Consider the following 19,033-nt stretch of genomic DNA (forward strand, 5'->3'; position numbering starts at 1 on the left):
ACTGATCCACTTACCGTTGATAATACTGTAATGAATGTCATTAGGCTTTCCTCGATCTCCATCAATAGCAACAACAGTTATTACCTCAGAACCCTAGAAAGAAAAGGAGAAAAAAGTTTCTGTACAGAGAGCTCTGTACTGTAAAGCTGTTGCAAAGTGCTAAACCAAGCCAACTACAGAGGCAACTTTTTCCCTGTAGCCAGATAGGCTCTAAGATGATACAAGGAAGCCGAGATCCTACATCACTTCAGTGCATCATAAATACTCACCAGCGGAATTACATTATACTATATGGAATATCAATATAGTATAATGTACGTGGGTCAATATTCAATGCACATGGCTGACAACCCATTGTGCTAGTGAAATGTGCAATGTGTAAAAAGAATGCATAGGGGCAGTGCACATTCACATGCTACTGTGTTTACTTTAATGCATTATGATTGCACATGCACAACTATGCTTGCACTCTTGTTAGCTGGATATGATCTTTGCACAATGTAAAAAAAATAACTTTACATGTATAGCACATCCAGCAGTTGCATATGTCATTAACAGATGCTGGTCACTGAATTAATTCTTTTTATCCAGCCTTTTATGAAGTAATTTGTTTCCTCTATTGGTCCTAGCTGCTGCCAGCATTATTATGAGACAGTTTTGAGGGTAATACTGCTTTTATAAATTCTGGAAGCACTTCCCACTGCTGGATGTGATGTGGACCAGCTTATACTGTAATTCTGTGGCCAGTATATGTTGCTAGTCAACTCATTTTGCCCAACTCAAGGGCCTATTTGTATGAATGAATGATTTCCTCTGCATTCTCCAGCACAATCACTGACACTGCAACAGTATTTGATATTCTGGAGCTTTCTTCACATATGAAGCAAAGCCTATCAGTGAGTGCAGAACTTGCTAGAATCTCCTGGACATGCCACCCAATTCTAATTATTCTCTTTCCATTCTGAGGAAAATCTAAGCAGAATTGGAACTCATATACTCAGCAAAACAACTCCGACTAGGCCAGAAACCAGTGTTAGCCATTGTAACGTTGTTTGCTGTTTTGAGCCTTAAATTCATTTCTGATTTATGGCTACCCTAAGGCACAGGGTTTTCTTGGCAAGAGATTTTTTAGTGGGGGTTTGCCTTTGCCTGAGGCTGAGACTGTGTGACTTGCCTAAGGTCACCCAATGGATTTCATCGCTAAGCGGAGATTTCAACCCTGGTCTCTAGAGTCCTAGTCCAATGCGCAAACCATTTCACCATACTGGCTCTCCATATTACTAATGCTACTGCTTTTATTATTGCTGAGGATTCAGCGTCTTCAACATTTACACACATTTAGCAGGTAGAGCTTTCTTGCTGGAACAGGGAAATGTGCAGCTGTTTCTGTTGGCTCAAGCTACAAATCTGCTAATGTCACAACAAAGTAGACATGAGAACAATATTTTAAAGTATTTGAAAAATTGTTGAAAGATATATCTCTCAATTGTCAAGAAGCTCTCAAGAGAAGAATCCTGGACTGACAGGAATCTTCGCAGCTCAGGATGTATGCTATGCAAAAATGATAAATTACTGGTTTGTACAGAAAACAACATTTTCTTCACACTAAATAACATTTATATGTGGAAAATATTGTTTTTGCACAGGAGATGGCGTTTCCTGCACAGAAAAAAATGCTGTTTTCTATACAAAAATAGCATGGGTGAATCTTGCACAGAGTAACTCCCCAAAGACAACCATTCTTAAAGTGTTTCTCACAGTGATAGGAAAATGGCTTAAACTTTCACTGATTCCTCCAAGAAGAAAATTAGCAAAGAATTACATTGTTACTACAGAGACAGCAACTCCGTTCTGCTCATGAAACAAATGAATAAAGTCAGCTATTAAACAGGGGTGAATAAATATTGTAAAGATTTTTAAAAATAGTCTGAAAGCTTGCAAAAGTTCATAAATTTGGTGTTCTTCTGACAGAACAAGTTCTCTGTGTGTGCGTGTGTGTGTGTTTTGTTTTGTTTTGTTTATAAAAAAAGCTTACATTTTTGTTAAGCACCAGGCAAGACTGAGCTGGAGTAGGTACAAAAAACCAAAACCAAAATAATTCAGAAATCACTGGTGGCAACCCTTAGTCTGCACCTGCAGAGGGTAACCAGAGGGAACACTGTCCTGAATTAATTTTCAGAATTAGCAATAAATATTCTTATAGGAGTGTTTCTCCCATTCGAACTAAGCCAACAGAGAAATCGCAAAGAGACAGATAAATGTGTGTTCTGCCATCTCTGCCTTCTAACTGAAAGGAAGAATTAATTGATTTAACATAACTGCACTTGGTGAGACTGAGAAAAAGATGAGCAGATTGTCCTTGCACTTGCTCTGAAGGGAAAGTTCAACCCAGTATGAAGCTTATGAATGCACACGCCTTTCTCTTTGGGCAGTTACAGAACATTACAGAGTAAATAGCATCCAGCACTGGCCTACCACTAGATGAAGATAAATGGCCATCTTTTTAGGTGGATGCTGGAACGTTTGTGGGAGACAAACCATGCTGTCTGAGGTTTGGGAGATGTTTCACACTCTCTGTTTTAAGGTAAAATTCAGCAACCAACTCAGTAGACATCTGTATGGGACATGTAAGGTGGGGGATAACTGACACGGTCCTCTCCTTTGTCCTAGGTGGCAAAATGTCTTGGATCATCTTGCCTGAAGTGTAACAGTGTAGGAGATAACAAATCCAAAATAAAGGAACAGACAAGGATCTAAACTAATCAAAGAAACCACTGACCATCCTGCTGAAAGATCTAATTCATTTCAGGGTTCATGCAGTAGTCAAGGAAATAAATGCAATACTTCCCAATTCATTAATGTCTCCTCATGACAAGAGGAATGGCACACACTGCCTTAAACCTATACCAGCTTGAAGCTTCTCCTGAGTAAGACTGCATCTGCACTGTAGAAATAATGCAGATGGAAACCATTTTAACTGCTACAGCTCAGTGTTATAGAATCCTGGGATTTGTAGTTTGTGGTGGCACCAGAGCTCTCTGAAAGAGAAGGCTAAATAACTCACAAAACTACAAACCCCAGAATTCCAAAGCATGACAATTAAAGTAGTGCCCAGCTGCAATATTTCTGCCATGCAGATGTAGCCTAAGAGGTTTCTGCAATTATCTCAAGAAAATATTGAAGACAATTTTCAGTGTCAAAAGGCACTAGAAGAAATGTTTTTCTCTGCCTAAGAATGTAGTGTAAAAACACTCACAAAACAATTAAAAAGTTGGATCTGAAAATATACTATTGTTCCCACCTTTGCGAGTTATAATGTACAACAGTAGAGTCTGTAAATAATACTAGACCTGGCAAGTGCTTTTTACTGTGTGGGGTTTCCTGATAGAACTGAATTAGGAAAGATGTGAGCATTTCCATCACTATAATATGATAATATTTTTTGTTATGGGCCTCAGTATAGAAGTAATTAATGCTTAATTACCCTTGATTTCCTCGCTGGATCCCATAAAAATACAACATACGCAATAATTATGGGCATTTCCAGATCGTTGGTTAATAGCAGCCCAAGGTAAATTATTATGTTTCACAATTTTATAGCATTTTTTATGGCCAAGGATTACAAAGTGGATGAAAAACACCTCCAATATTCCGAGAAATCATTTTCTCCTGCCCTCTCGCTCGGCAGGCTGCAACAATATCTGCAGTGAAATATGGTATAAGAGTCCTGGGGGAGGAAACCCTTCAGTATAGGACAAAGGGTGGTGCAAGAGCAAGTCCTGTCAACATGGGCTGACAAACAGCCTGCAGAGCCTCAGAGCTAAACGATGCATTGGCCTCACCTCTGGATAGCTTTATATCCGTTTGTAGTCCAACAAGCTAAACCAGGATTAACCAAATCTTCTACGCTGCTGGAGGGTGAACATGGATCTCTGCCAAGGTTAAAGCCTGCCGCTAGCTGTACTGTACTGAGCAGTTGGATTATGACTTAAAGCAGCAGGGCAGGCCCAAGACAGTGGGCTAAATCCAATGTCAGGCTGGCACTTCAATGCCAGCAATAGCTGGACTCTCTTTCCCTCCCCTTTTGCAGCTCTCAGTGACACGGAGAATCCAGCTCTGAATGGTTATTCAGCCCTCCAGACTAGGTTACAGGGGGGTGCATGGGGGCTAAACTAGGGAAGGGAGATTACCCCCTCCCAGTTCCATAGACAAAAACACATAGACAAAAACTGTTTCAACCGTATTGGGTCCTGGCCAATTTGATGCCTGTGGTGAAGCGGCAAATCCCGCTCCCCCATCAAGGTGCGTATTATCTAAACAATTTATTTTTGGAATATGAGGCAGAAAAATCCTTCAAGAACCCTTCCCTATCCCTGACAGTAAAAATACAGCAATAACAAAGTAAATAACTATCACTTTGCTGTCTATTCATGTTATGCATGAGTGACATCAATTCATTACAGAGGGACATAAGCCTTTTAACAATCTTTCCATCAAACTGTTTATACAGACCTAGCCTATTCACTTCTACCATATCACTCTGATGCCTTATCCTTCCTTCCTGCTGTTCTCTTACATAGATGAAGGCTAAAAGCAGCTCTGGAGCCTGCTTCTGTAGCTCATAAAGGCCTTCACCAGTTCTCCAAATCCTGCCACCACCCATTTTTTTAATGTTTTTCCAGCATATATTTTGGATAACCACACAGAAATCCTCTAATGCAAAAATACACTTGCCTCCACAAGCACCACAGAACTTCATACTACCACCAAATACCTCCGCTTTCCTTCACCATATGTCTCAAAACAATCCTTTCACCATTTTGAGTGGCACAGGAAAATTGTATTATTTGGGTTTGTTGGGGGTTGCCAATGGGGTGCAGGGGAGGAGCAATTGGTCCCTGGTCCTCTTGCAGTTGACCACTCCTGACTTACCTTAATATATATAGTTGGATATAGGGTAGAATCTTTCTGTATCCTACAATAGCTTGAAATTACTTGAAGAATTTAATGCAGTATAAATATAATCCAGTAAATTAACGCTGCATGATGAAGTTTGAACATTAGACTCAAGAACTGCACAGAGGGACGTGCAAGGGTCACACACATACTACTGTGTGTGATCTCCCTTGTTAGCGAACGTGCCCCACACCTATCATGAAAAGCTAATTCTAATAGTTAAGTGATAGTATTCTACGAGCTATAACATTGCCGTTGCCTCAGAAGGAAATAGACAATCATCTGCAAAGTGAAGAAACATTTTGCATATACAGATGGGTCTATGTGATCTCAGAAATAGTGTCTTGGTTCAGTACTGCAGCAATCATGTTATTTTGGTAGGGTACACATGACCCTGGTAATACTCACTGCCAGAGTGTCTTCATAGACATATCCATAATAGGGAGTGCCAATGAACATTGGAGGTGTATCCTGCACATCTTCCACATTGATAGTGACCGCAGTTGTGGCTGAAAACACCTTGTTGTGACCACGGAGCTTACCACCACCATCCTATGGATGCAAAACAGTTCCAACATCATTAGGAAGAAATTGAGGCAGAACAAAAACTTTCTTTTTTTTTAAACTTCCTTCCTTCCTTCCTTCTACCTGGCTGAGGAATTTTAGCTGTTCCCTGAAGTCTGCCAAAATGTCCTCTCCCCACAATCTCACCATATACAAATATGGTGGAGAATTTTGGGCACAATGCTGTACCTGCTTCTGTTCAAGACAAACGCACCATCTTTATAATTAATTTGCTGTATGAATAATTGGAACAGTATCTAATTTAGCTTTCCAGAATGCAGATGGATATCTATCACCTCAAGGTTATGTTTAAATGTTTGAAAGTTATTTTACCTCCACCTAACACCAACCCATTTGATTTCTGTTGCTTAATATTGTTTTACAAACATTTAAGGAAGCATTGAATTGGCTCCTTTTTTTTGTCTAGTCCTTATCTTTTAACCTGTTGCTTCTTTCTTCCATTCAGTAATAAATAATTTTCTACAAAGAAGATTAGATGACCCCACCCCCCACCCCACATTTCTCCACCCACTATAGGGAGATGATTGTCTGAGTGACAGTTTTGTATAGAAACCTGTTGAGTGAATTCCTTTTCCCTATACAAAAGTATGTGAATAAACTCCACACATTAGTCTCAACATATCAGGAGCTGTTCAGCTATTATGCTCCAGGGCAGATTCTTAATGCCAATCTCAGATATACATTTGTTTCTGCATCTCAGAGAGAAAAAAAGTCACAAAGAAGCTCACCCACCCTGGAAGAGCTCATCTATTCCAAGTGATGAAACAGGATTGCCCAGCAGGGTGGGACTGGAGCTAATCCCACCTCCTACACACACACAATGATTCTAGGCTAACAAAAGGGTCATGGCGGCAGTTTCCAAACAACACATAGATCAGGATGAGCAAGATCTTGATTTAAAGTGATCTCAAGCATGACAATGATGCAGTCAAAGAAACATGGTGCATTTTGTTCAGCTTAGACTCTCTGGTGAGGGCAGGTGATGTTTGTGCGATCAGAATTGATACTGGTCAAAGATATCTTTCAGGAGTAGGAGGATAGAGCAAGGGAGAGGAACCTTTAGCCTTTTAGATCAGGGTGGACATCATGCTTTTAGGTATAGACACACAGCTTATGGAAAAGCAATGCTCAGGTTTACCAGGAATCCTTAACTATTGCTCCTGAAATGATTGATAGTTTTTTTGGTAAGGGAAAGTCCCTTGATGGTCTCATTGAGGCTCCCTTGTGATGAACAAAGATATAGCAACAAGAAAGGAGTGGGGGGAGACTAGTGACCGACAGCAGAGACTGTAAGAGAATTGAGCTGCACGCACAATGCAGGTCATTTCCCTAATAATCTCTCTATAATTTGTGTATAATTATATTGTGTATAATTTATATAACTTTAAATCATGTTTGCAAGTAGAAATAATTGTATCAGGAGTACATTTTCAAACTGCCGTGAGCTTTGGCGGGATACAAACGCCGCCGCCGTTTGCTCCGCGCGGGAGCTGCAGCAGCCAAACCGCGCGGCTCCCGTGCGGAGCAAAAAAGAAGCTCCATTTCGGAGCTTCTTCTTGCGGTGCACTGATGACGTCACGAAGCGCCGCTGGCGCATTCGCGACGTCATAGGTGCCGCAACATGTCTAGACGCTATGCGTCCAGTACGTAAAGATGGCGGCGCCCATGTGGAAGGGGCGTCGCCATCTTGTACGTATAGGATACGTACTAGGGTTAGGGGTGTGTGGAAGCACCGCCCCTTCCTAACCCTAGTACGTATCCTATATGTACTATATGGCGGTTTGTATCCCGCCTTTGTTTCCTTGAGCAGAGGCATTCACCTCGCTGTGGGTCTACACAAATGAGCAGATTATGGGGTCTTCAGTTCTCATAGTTAATATGGGATTCACAATAGTGCTGCAGCATACACTCTCAACACACCACGATTCATGCCCTGTGTGACCTTTCGCTTAGGAGGCACACTTTAGATAACAGTGAGAATGTGTAAAGGAACTGTAGGAAAGGATCTTATAAACAGATTCTACACAGAAATCTGCACAGATGGGCACAAATCTTTCCCCGTCCAAACAAACAACATGATCCTCCTCCTCTATACAGTGCAAGACAAATTAATATCTAAAAGATAAAAATACAAACCAGAAATAGCATATGAGACAACCTATTTTGGTTTGCACCCTTTCAGAGAGACACTATGAGATGACTGAACATTCCATTGTAGAAATCCTTCCTGAGCTCAGAAAATTAAAATGGCTAGAGGAAAAAGTTCTAACTCCAGATTCTTCATTTCCAGCCCAAATATTCTAGAAATTGTGCAATGCCAATCAAGTAGTAGGAAATGTTGTATTTTGTGTAAATGCATTGCTTCTTGTACAAAATTTTGTGTGAAAAAATGTCCAAAAAGCTTCAGAACAAAACCCTCCAGAAATGTGAAAAGTCACTGAATAATGTACAAACATAGAATCTTGTCCAGCGGAATAACAGTTCTTGAGGTTTTTTTCTTCATTCTATAATTTAAGAATGAAATCAACCAAGATTTTGATGTCTAATGCAAATACAAGCCCTATTCTGTTTTGGGAAACCCCATGGCTCTGTGGTAAAAATGTCCTTTGTATGGTGAAGATACCAGGTTTAATCCATGCCAGCTCCAATCAAAAGTGTATTCCTGGAATTTTGGAGAGTTGTTGGTCAAACTAGATATTATGGAACTTAATGGATCATTTGCTATAAAGCAGCTCCTTACGTTCTCATAAGAGAAACTGACTCCTTTCTTTTATATACATCCATTATTACCACCTCTTTTAAAATACACCTAAATACTTATGCACCACATGGAAAATCACTAAATCTGTTGTGGGAATCCTAGATACATTTTGCTGCCATAAATGGTTTCACTAGCACATTGGAGCAAATACACACACACACACACACACACACAGAGAAGGTTACTCTGGCCAAGTCCTTCACAGTAAACCCCAGGAGAAATCACAGCAGGACTCCTTGAGAATTGCTTTGATAGACTGGCAAAAGGACTGTCAACCCCGGGATGTGAAAAGATTAGATGTCACAACCTATTCTGGACATGTTGGATCTTACACCATCTTTATCATTGGTAAGGGTGCACTATCTTGTATTCACACAATTGTTCCTTAAATTGGGAGATGTGTTATCAGAAGAATATATAATACCTTTGCCACTACAGTAACAAAATAAGTTCTTGATTTTTCGTAGTCAAGTGTGATCCCTGTTTTGATACGAAGGACACCACTGTGACGATCTATAGTAAACTTATTTGTATGGATATTCTAGGAGGGGAAAAAAGACAGAGAAATAAGGTAAGATTACACATGACTTTAAGAAATCAGTTAGAAATTATATTTTGCTTATTTTACACTTGTGGTAAAGCACCAGATATTATTTGTTTGGGGGGAGAATGACATGTGTGGCAAAGCAAAGAACTAACAGCTGCAAATTAAATGAATTATATTCTGCTATGCACTATGATTTTCCTTTCAATCATTTTTTAAGGGCATGCTAGATGGGGAATTTGCAGTAGTTTCCCCCTGCCCTCACATTGTCCTTTCCACATGGGGCAGGCCCAAAGGTCCAGTTCAACTGAGGACTGTCCACTTGTGGGAAGGACAATCTTGCAACAAAACTGGGCCCTTAATTGACTATTAAAAACTTACCTTTTGCTCCAAATCTTCCCAGAAAATCCAGAGCACTCAAGAGCAATGCTGGGTAGCTGTTTACGTAGCATCCCCCTATGCCAACCATGGCCACCACTGCCAGCACAAGTTGCTCTTCTAAGGTCACAATGAGGTGCCCAACCATGTGATTAACAGAGAGCGCCTCATTTTTTACCTGAGAGGAGCAAATTATGCCATTGCAGGTAATTGGGGGGCGGGGGGGGGCGGTCAGACCAGCTTTGTGGCCATAGTTTTCCAGGGGCAACCCAGAGTAATCTGGCCAGTCTAGACCTACCCTTCACCATTATCACCATGAGGTGAGCTGAAAAAAATGTCGCAAGCACAGAACAAATCAACACTATGGATGGAAAGAGTAGTACAAAATATTTGGATAATGGATTTTAAAAACACTCATGTTTATCAGATCTCTGGAAACCTTGATGAGGAGAACCATAGGCTGAGCTACAGCCCTACATCACCTGGAAAGAGGCATGTTCCAACTCCCTGTAGTGGGGAGCCAGCCCCAAACACCATAGGCCTGTCTCTGAGGATTTATGGAGAACTTCATTTTAGGGAGAAATCCTGTATAGAAACCCTCCTCTCACTGTAGGGTTACTTTCTAAATGGTTTAAAGTGAAGTTTTTTGACCATCACTCTGCCCCATTCCTGTTGAATTTTATGGGGACTTCAAATAAAGTAGTCCTTTGCTACTTATTATTTTTCCTTACCATGTTAAATATGTTAAAAAGAAAAAAAAGATGGAATAGGTGCACAATGCCATATAACTGCAAGTGTGTGGAGCTACCAATGGCCTCATTCACACATCATTAGGTTTTTCTTACCAGAATGATGGAATTAACATTACTCATGCGTTCTGGGTTTGTTATTGATACTATGGAACTGCATCTTTCTGGGAACCACATCGCTCCGCATCTCTGCGAGCTTGGTTGCTCACACATGTGGGCACCTTTCTCTTGTCCCTGTAACCACCAGCATCCCTCAGCTGGACAAAGGGGGGGAGGGTTGGCATCCCTTTTTCCCCCTCCCCCTTTCCTCTCTCTTTCCCCCTTTTCTTCCTAGTGGCAGCTATTCCACTGGGGAAGCGACAGCACTTTCTCAACTGTATGGGCTGTCAATTATGTGAATGCATTCAAAACCCACTAAAGGGATGGAGAGTTTTATCCCTAGTCTATTTGGGACTATTCGCATCATTGTTCACACAGCCGACAATGCAAATCTTTTGTAAAAAATCAGGAAAAAGCCTGATATTGATTATCCCGGAGTTAGTGTGTTTTTGGCAACCCTTCCCCAAACTTAATCAAGTGCATTTGTGATGTGTGTAAACAACAGAGACTCATCCCAAATTCATCCTGGATTATTATCATTGTGTGAATTACCCGTAAGTGTAAGGAGTTTTTGGTACTGCAGAATTTTGTTTCATTTTTGTTTTACTCATGCAATCAATCAGTCCCAATTTTTTGGCCTAAAATGGTGCTCACCATAAAATAAAGCAAAACATACCATAAAACAAAAAGCTTTCATAACAGGACGACAAAGACAAAACCACACTCTGATTTAGTAAAAAGATGTGTGTCATCCTCCAACTCCTCCTATCAGCTTGGCTAGAGCTTTAAGACTATATATTCCCCATGTGCATCTGAAGATGGCACAAGTTAGAAGGGTTTATTATTTCTCCCATGAAGGTATGAAACAACTTAGAAAGAGAGACTACTTGATGAAGAAGGAGGAGGAAAAGGACATGTCTCTTTCCAGTAAAAGGCGATTGCCTTTCTAGCTCCTTCAGGGCTTCTCTTCTTCCAGTATTTTTCTCCTGTTAAGAAGATTAGGTTTAATCCTACTTAAATATTTGTGCTTTGAAAAGCAGCTACTTGATTAGTGAGCTCTCCTGTGTCTAAGGAAAGATCAAAATTAATGTACATGGATTCTTTTACTGTACCTTTAGTTACATGAAAATCAAAATTACTGAACTGTGATATTCTTATACTGCAAGCTCTATTCAGGTAGCAGGATTTTGTTTTTTTTGTGAAGTCTTATTTTGAGAAAATGCACCCATTAAATGAACTCTAACTGCTTCCTCTTAAACATCAATCCCCTTTCTGGACAGTTCAAATTGACACACAATAGTATCTTGTTATTCCCAAAGAAATCATAAATTAGGTATAATGAGATAACAAGTACTATGTTTACAACAAACACACATGCATTTTTAAATGCTCTTCTTCGTGATCAGTATAAAAATTAAAGTGAGAAGAGAACATAAAGACATATATACATCTGTAAAGCAGAGAAACGCCTCAATCATCATCAGAATCATTATCCTCATACTGACTTTTCCCCAGTTTGGGACTCAAAGTAGCTTACAACAGATTTTAAAAAAAACATTACAAAATTAGCAAAATACAAAAGTATAACAGTGATTAAACTACTAAAAATATAAAACTAATTAAAAAGAAACAACAATTTGTTTGTTGAAAAAACAATAAAGACAATAATATATATAAATATAAAAGAAGCACAACAATAACAACAAATAGAAACTCCAGTACATTGTACAAGGCCCATCCTGCCTAAACAATCAATCCTCAAAGGCCTGTTGAAACAGAAAGGTCTTCATCTGTCTGTGGAAAGATAGCAGGTAGGGTACCAGGCTAACTTCTCTGGGAAGGAGGTTCCAGAGCCTGGGGGCAGCCACTGAGAATGTGAATGGGCAGCCACTAGCTCTCTCCCTAGGATGCACCTGTGCTGAATGTGTATCTGGTGCCTTACGCTTTAGAAAGCAGAGCCACAGACAGCCTTGGGACCACATTTTGCCCACCATTGCCTTAGGGCAATGATTCCCAAATTCTGGTTCTCCAGGTGTTTTGGGCTTTAGCTCTTAGAAGCCTCAGCCATCCTGGCCAATAGTCTCCTATTCTGGCAGCAGAAATCCAAAACACTTGAAGGCCAGAGTTTTGGAATCACTGCCTTAGAGGATCAATTGGCACCAACACCGGCATTGTTCCTCTGCCAAATAAAAGCATACCCTAGCTGTATTCATTCAAGTCTACTTGTGCTTATGGTTTTACATTATCTTAAACTGTTTTATCTGGTTTTAAAGTGGCTTGTTTTAATTTGACTAATTGTTTAATTACACTTTTGCTCCATTTAAATTATTCCTACTGCTTTTAAACTTTTAAACTGCTTTTATTTTACATCTTCCTGAGATCCTTGGACATAGGGTGGGGTATAGATAGTTTAATACATTTAAAAATAAATTGATAAGTAATGCTTTCATTTGCTCAGTTGGAAATTAAGGTAAAGAGCTCCACAGAGTTAATGTGAGATTTGGGTGAATACAGATCATATCAAATTCCTAGACACACATCTTTTGAAAACACATTTGTTTCATGTTGTACCTAGCTGCACTCATCTCCTAAGGCCATTGTGGAGGCTCTAGTGATCTTGGACTTAACTTCATGGTCAGAAAGTATTCCCCCAAAACTGAAGGTGCCTAGTTGAGTTCAATATTTTAAGTGCCCCTCCCATTTCTAAGAATCCACCCTTTTGTTCATGTTTTTATCTTCTTCCTCTTGTTCCTGGGCCTTTTAGTCAATGTTTACCTGTAGGAAGTAGGTAATGCTACCCCCTGAACCTGTGTCTCTGTCCACTGCTTCAATCTTGAATATGCTGCTCCCTGAAGGGGTGTTCTGCAAATTGAAACAGGATGAACAAGTCAGGGCTGAAGAAGAAAAAGGATGATGGAACAACATGGAGATAGAAGATCAAGGTGCTATAAAAAGAAAAGTGCATGCTACAATCGGGAAAAATGTGTTATAGAAAAAAGAGGGGGGAACAATACAGATGAAAGTGGTATAAAGATAATAATGTTTACAGGCATTTACACACCTTCCAAAACAAGAATAGACATTGAATAACTAAGAATATGCTTGTAAATGTACAGTCTAAAGTTTGAGAAGTACCTCAGGGCAAGACTGATATAACATTTAACCAATGCGCCATCTGCAAAATGTTGGTGATGTTTAGATTAATCCTGGTGATTAATGCACACTTCCTTTTTTGGACTGCCCAGGGATGTAGCCAAGGGGGGGTTCTGGGGGTCCGGAACCCCCCCCTTCCATTAGAAAAATGAATGGTGTGTGCTGCTGCGTCACCGCACTCAAGCCCCATTATAATGGTGGCACTTAGTCTGGACCCCCCCCCCCTTCCTAAAATCCTAGCTACGTCCCTGGACTGCCCCCTCCCCAAATGTCTTTGACAGTCTCCAGGAGAATTTGACTACGGACAACTGTAGCTAATTGGTTACTGCTGTGGACATCAAGAGAACACTGCCTCCCAGTCCCTCAAACAATTTTCCATGGTTTTTAACCAGATAAATCAACCAACAACTTTGTGTTTAGAAAGCATACTAATATGAACATAATGAAAGTTAGCTCAAAATGCAAAAATGTCTCAATAGATATTGGAGATTATCGCACCACACTCTTACAGTGCTGCTATTCTACTTTTACTGCTCTGGCTGCCTCCTGGGCTTGCAGTTTAAAGAGGGGGCATTTAGAATTTTTGGCCAGAGAGCTCTTAGACCTCACTGAACTACAGCTCTCTGAATGCTACAGGAAGCAGCCAGAGCAGTAAAAGTGGAATAACAGTTCTATAAATGTGTAGTGCAGTAATCTCCATTATTCCTGGCAGATTATGAGTCAAGCAAAATCTTTTGAATTCCATTAAAATAATGCATGCAAACTTTGTAGCTGGAGTTCTGCAAAAATTCTAAGGGGATTTTTCACTGCTGAGAGATTCTAATGGCCTTAAGGGAACTGTTTTATCCCTAGGCCTAGCTCAAAAGAGCCTGGTTGCTGAATGTTCTTCAGTCTAGTGGCCACTGTTCAAGTCTGTGGAGCGTCTTCCAAAGTCCTTCGGAAATGTATATTTTCCTTGGTTTTGAGCTCAGGGATGAAATTCCATGCTTCTGGAAATTTGGCAGTTCCACTGGTAGAGCTATTTGGGATTTTGGAATAATCCACCTGAAACCTATATTGTTGATGGAATTGTATGAGTTTGAAGCACAACAGAAAAACAAGTGTCTGTGATAACTTCTTGTAATGACCACATCTTGTCCTACCTCATCATGCCCACTCTGCTCCTCAGTCAAAGTTAACAGAGAGAATGAATAAATTTCACCAACCTCTGGGACATGGACTATGTATGGTGTATTGATAAATTCTGGGCTCTCATCATTAGCATCTGTTACAAGGATCCGGACCTTTTCAGCCACCTGCAATTGAATATAATGAAATTGTAACTGGGAAAAGTGAATTAAAAGATATAGGATATCATTTCTGTGTGTCCTTAGCTTTTGTATGTGATAACATAACCTAATGACAATGATTTTGAAAGCCATAAAATGGGAAACATTGAAGAAGGCCAGCTAGCAGGCAGTGAACCCAATCCCTCTTCTGAAAGTGCCATTGGGATCATAATACTCTGTTCAAAGAAAATGAACTATGGTTCCTCAGGAAATACCTGACCACAATTCAGCAGTAACACATATGTTTTACACATGTGTTTCCAGGTGCTGTTCATGCTATCTGCAGATATAGCTAGAAAAGTCTCCTGTCTGCTAGATTGGAGAGTGTGGATACCAGTCATTGTCAGCACTGTTGGGACCAATAGTTTGACCCAGTACAAAGAGAATTCCCTTTTCTTATGTAGATGAAACCAATAGACTTTTCTTACTCTGTGTTATTTATTTGTTTGTTTGTTTGTTTGTTTTCAAAGGGAATGATACAGAAGAACTCTACTGGATCAGAACAAAGTTCCATCTTGTTCAGCACAGAGCTTGGAGAGCCACTGTCTGTGTCAGCTGTGAGTTTCTGGGAGCTGTATCCAAAAAAATAATGTTTTCAAACTCTGGGCCAGCATTATTATTATTATTATTATTATTATTATTATTATTATTATTAGTATCCCGCCTCTCCCTGTATTGGATCAAGACAGGTAACAACATAAGAACAATACAAAGCATCCTGCTTCCAGAAGTAGACAACTGAGTGCTAACAGAAAATTAAAACAGTGGACATGAAAGCACCAGCCCTCCTCAATTGTTTGTCAACAAGCAGCTTGTGTTTAGAAGTGCATTGCCCCAAATATGGTGGTTCTGTTTATTTAATCATGGTTTAAGGGTCTTAGTAGCTCCACTCTCTGTGAAGCTCTAGTTATCATTACACCATTTGAATGGTAAACATTTGAGTTCTCAAAGGCACTTGTATGTTTTAAGAAATGCTTCTCTTTTTGGAGTGGTGGTGGTGGATTATACTGCCAAACAATTTCATTGAGTAAACTAGCCTTTCGTTGTATTTTGTGGGTTTTTCGGGCTATGTGGCCATGTTCTAGAAGAGTTTATTCCTGATATTTCGCCAGCATCTGTGGCTGGCATCTGAAGAAATAACCAAACACTTTCCCATGTGGCATAGAAAAAGCTTGTGTTGCATGATTATTTATATCCTGAGTATAACTGTTTATGCCTTGCCATTTTTGCTCTATAGGAAAAAGTATGAAAGGAATTATGTTCACAAGCCATTTCCACTTAAAAACCATAATATGGGAAGAATGTAAATGGATCGAAGATTCTGAGAATTGTAATCTAAAGACTGCAAACTTTACCTGTAACTACTCATGAGTCAGGCTGGCTCCCATCACAAGCTCCTCCTCTTTTATACAGCTTTAATAGAACAAGACAGTCCTGTCTTTTCATCTAGTTATCCTATATACATATATATAGATGTGCATAAACATTATTGGATCCTTGGTCATTTCTATGTTTGAGCAAGTGAATGAATTTAAGAGATCCAGAAGGGTAGGAAAGAATACTAGAATTTCCTAGGCTTGTCCGAGTTTTGCATACATATTGAGTATGTCAAAGGATGTTGGAGCAACTCATCAAATCACACAAACAGTTGCTTGTGAAATAACACTGTAAGGCATTGATTTTGCAGTAACTATCACTTTCATTGTATATCATGTAGATCAGTAATAAGAATGCCCCCATTCTATGGAAATACTTACTGTACTTAAGCCGTCTGAAATGCTGACAATAACTTCAATCTCATCTTCTCTCTAAAAATGGAAGTCAAAGAATTAGTTGTAGAACAGCTATTGGATTGCAAGGCCCACAATTTTCTAAAGACAAAAATCATATGTTCTGCAACTTTTATTGCTTTATATTGTTTTGGTTAAATAAATGGATAATTCTGTCTGAAGAACACTTCCAGGAAATATTAAGCAACACAAGTCTATAAATATTTATTAAAAATAAGTCCCATTTAGTTTTTGTTTCACAGAGTATTAGGTACTTCTGACAGAACATGCACTGGATGGTGCCTATTCAGAATATCTCTCTCTGGAGAAATGGTTTGAATTTATGAGTTACTGTATATACTTGACTATAAGTCAATCTCATGTATAAGTTGAGGGCATGTTTTGGGGCCAAAGTTATGGATTTTGGTATGACCCATGGATAAGTCAAGGGTAAAACTTTGAGGCTCCTTGGGTCCATGGTGGCTCTTCAGCATTTCCCCAGCAGTGGACAGTGGTTGTTTCTCTGCTGCAGCGAGAAAGCACCAAAGAGCCCCAGTTGCAGCCATTTTTTCCTTGGAGTAGGGTTAAACAGTCACAGAAGCCTTCTGCCCCTTCAGTCCTGCTAGGAAACCTACTTTTACAGTAGACTCCTCAGAATGGAAGCTCTTTACTGCTGACCCATCCACAGCTGTCTGTAGCGGCTGGCTTGTCTTTTCACAAAGGATGATGAGGAGGTGAGGGTGAAGATTCAGTTGGGGAAGAGCCAAACATAAAAGAAGCTAAGGCAGGGAGGGAGAGAAAGTGTGTGTGTGCATGCTGGACTAGGGAAAGTGAGAAAGGAAGGTGTATGTGTGTGTTTGTGATGGGATCAGCTGTGGATCCCATAGAAATAAAGAAAACCCCTGCACTCTCTGCTTCCAGCATGAAATATTTCCAGCAGGAAATATGACTGGCAGTGAGGGGTCAGCCAGGGGAGGGGGCAGGAGGCTAGGAAGGGGCTGCAGGTGAGCAAGTTATTGGGAGGGAGTGGGGCAGCCCTCCTCCCAACCACAAACACCTTCTACACTGGGTGTCACCAAAGGTAGTGACACCACTACTCTAACTTAGACATCTCTCTACTTTTCTATGTGGAGACTATTATTTTTAATGGATTATTGATCACATGAATTATACCCACAGAAATTTGTATAGTCCAAATATGGAGTTAACATCTCAGCAAAACTAGGCCATCAACAGCTAGCATGTTAAAAACCAAAATTAATTGTTGTCGTATAGCTAGGTTCTGCTTTGCTGCACTATACCTCTCGGTCAAGCTCTTCAATGAGTGTGACATTTCCATAATTTTCATCAAGGGCAAAGTAGTTTCTTGAACCAGCTTCAAAAGTCATGCCATATGTTACTGGATCCCCTTCCGGATCAGATCCATTTAGGGTGTATATGTGTGTACCTAGAAGAGAGAGATTTGAACAACGTCTTACAGATAGTTCAAGATGATTTTATTTATGAAAGTAATATTGAAAATCAATATAGTTTTAACAATATATATATATATATATATATATATATATAGAGAGAGAGAGAGAGAGAGAGAGAGACTTCTTCAAGCTTTACTTGTAATAACATTTTTAATGTAAATATTGTGCATACATCAAGCACAGCTTGGGAAGTTACTGTTCAAAGTAATTAGATGTCATTGTAATCTTCCTAAATCAATAAGAATTTAGTTACAGTTATAGCTACATTTTTTTAAAAAAATAACTGTTCACGTTCCCATTTTTCAAAGTTAACTATAATTTTTACTTTTTTTAAAAATGAAGAGAATGCTAAAAGGTGCTGGACTTTGGTATAAAACACCCTCTTTTCCTGTGTACCTCAGTGTCACCTAAACAGCCACAAAGGACCACTAGACAGATCTTGGGGTTTGGGGCATAAACCAAGGAGTTTATCAGACAAAGGAAATTGGAAGTATAATCCAATGGCAATCTGAACGCAATCATGGGGTTTAAAGTTATTGCATGATAGACCACCACATGTTATTGTGTGATAGACTACCACACACAATTTCAGGCAATGGCAAGCTATTTTCAGGCAATGGGAAGTCAATTTGAACGCGATTCCCATTCACGTAAATTTGCTGAACTAGCGAATTCACGTGAATGCATTCTGGCCCCACTTTTTTTTCATTCGAAATTAAGAGAAATTCCCCCCTGTGTGATAAACTCCCAATACTTCAACTCCTGTAACCATAAAAGTCCAAAAGAAGTGAATTTTGTTTTTCAAGCTGCAATTATAATGTATTTATAATTCTGTTATTAGAACAGAAAATAATCACAAGGGATTTATCATTTGTACCTGACTACTTCCACATTCTGAACGTACTACATTTGTGTGGAGATAGGAGCCAGATAATTAACCTTAATGCTGTGACATTGCCTGTTGTAGGAGGTTAGGATTTACTTGAGATGTCTCTGTCATGTGGGTCTGAAGAAAATACATATCCAGGCTTCATAAACTATTGGGCTCTTACAGATTGGTCTAAAGAAACATGTATTCCAATAAAGAAGAGTTCTCCAATACAGCTCCTTGTATTTTGCTGATTGTTGTCACTTATGTATCCACTCATTTTTTGTTCGTAGCATCTTCTTAGATCTGCACTAGGTGATTTCCAAAGTCTTTTTGTTAGAAAAATGGTGGCTGGCATAATTTGCTCA

The 19,033-nt window shown here is 39.6% G+C and overlaps 1 protein-coding gene across 2 annotated transcripts in view; it reads right to left on the reverse strand.

Moving 5' to 3' along the window:
* The window catches only part of LOC149318886 (cadherin-related family member 1), a 68,537-nt gene that overhangs the window by 42,891 nt on the left and 6,613 nt on the right, over nucleotides 1–19,033 (reverse strand). For both annotated transcript variants that reach the window (XM_089510633.1, XM_089510634.1), the window contains exons 3-9: nucleotides 17,624–17,769; nucleotides 16,311–16,361; nucleotides 14,431–14,520; nucleotides 12,848–12,934; nucleotides 8,727–8,843; nucleotides 5,365–5,508; nucleotides 15–93 (exon numbers count right to left, since the gene is read on the reverse strand). In XM_089510633.1, the coding sequence (XP_089366759.1) occupies nucleotides 15–93; nucleotides 5,365–5,508; nucleotides 8,727–8,843; nucleotides 12,848–12,934; nucleotides 14,431–14,520; nucleotides 16,311–16,361; nucleotides 17,624–17,769 (714 nt within the window). The remainder of the gene's footprint in view (nucleotides 1–14; nucleotides 94–5,364; nucleotides 5,509–8,726; nucleotides 8,844–12,847; nucleotides 12,935–14,430; nucleotides 14,521–16,310; nucleotides 16,362–17,623; nucleotides 17,770–19,033) is intronic.

The sequence above is a fragment of the Sceloporus occidentalis genome, unplaced genomic scaffold (assembly GCF_023333645.1).
Source record: "Sceloporus occidentalis isolate IW3139 unplaced genomic scaffold, rSceOcc1.0.p SCAF_2, whole genome shotgun sequence".
NCBI lineage: Eukaryota > Metazoa > Chordata > Lepidosauria > Squamata > Phrynosomatidae > Sceloporus > Sceloporus occidentalis.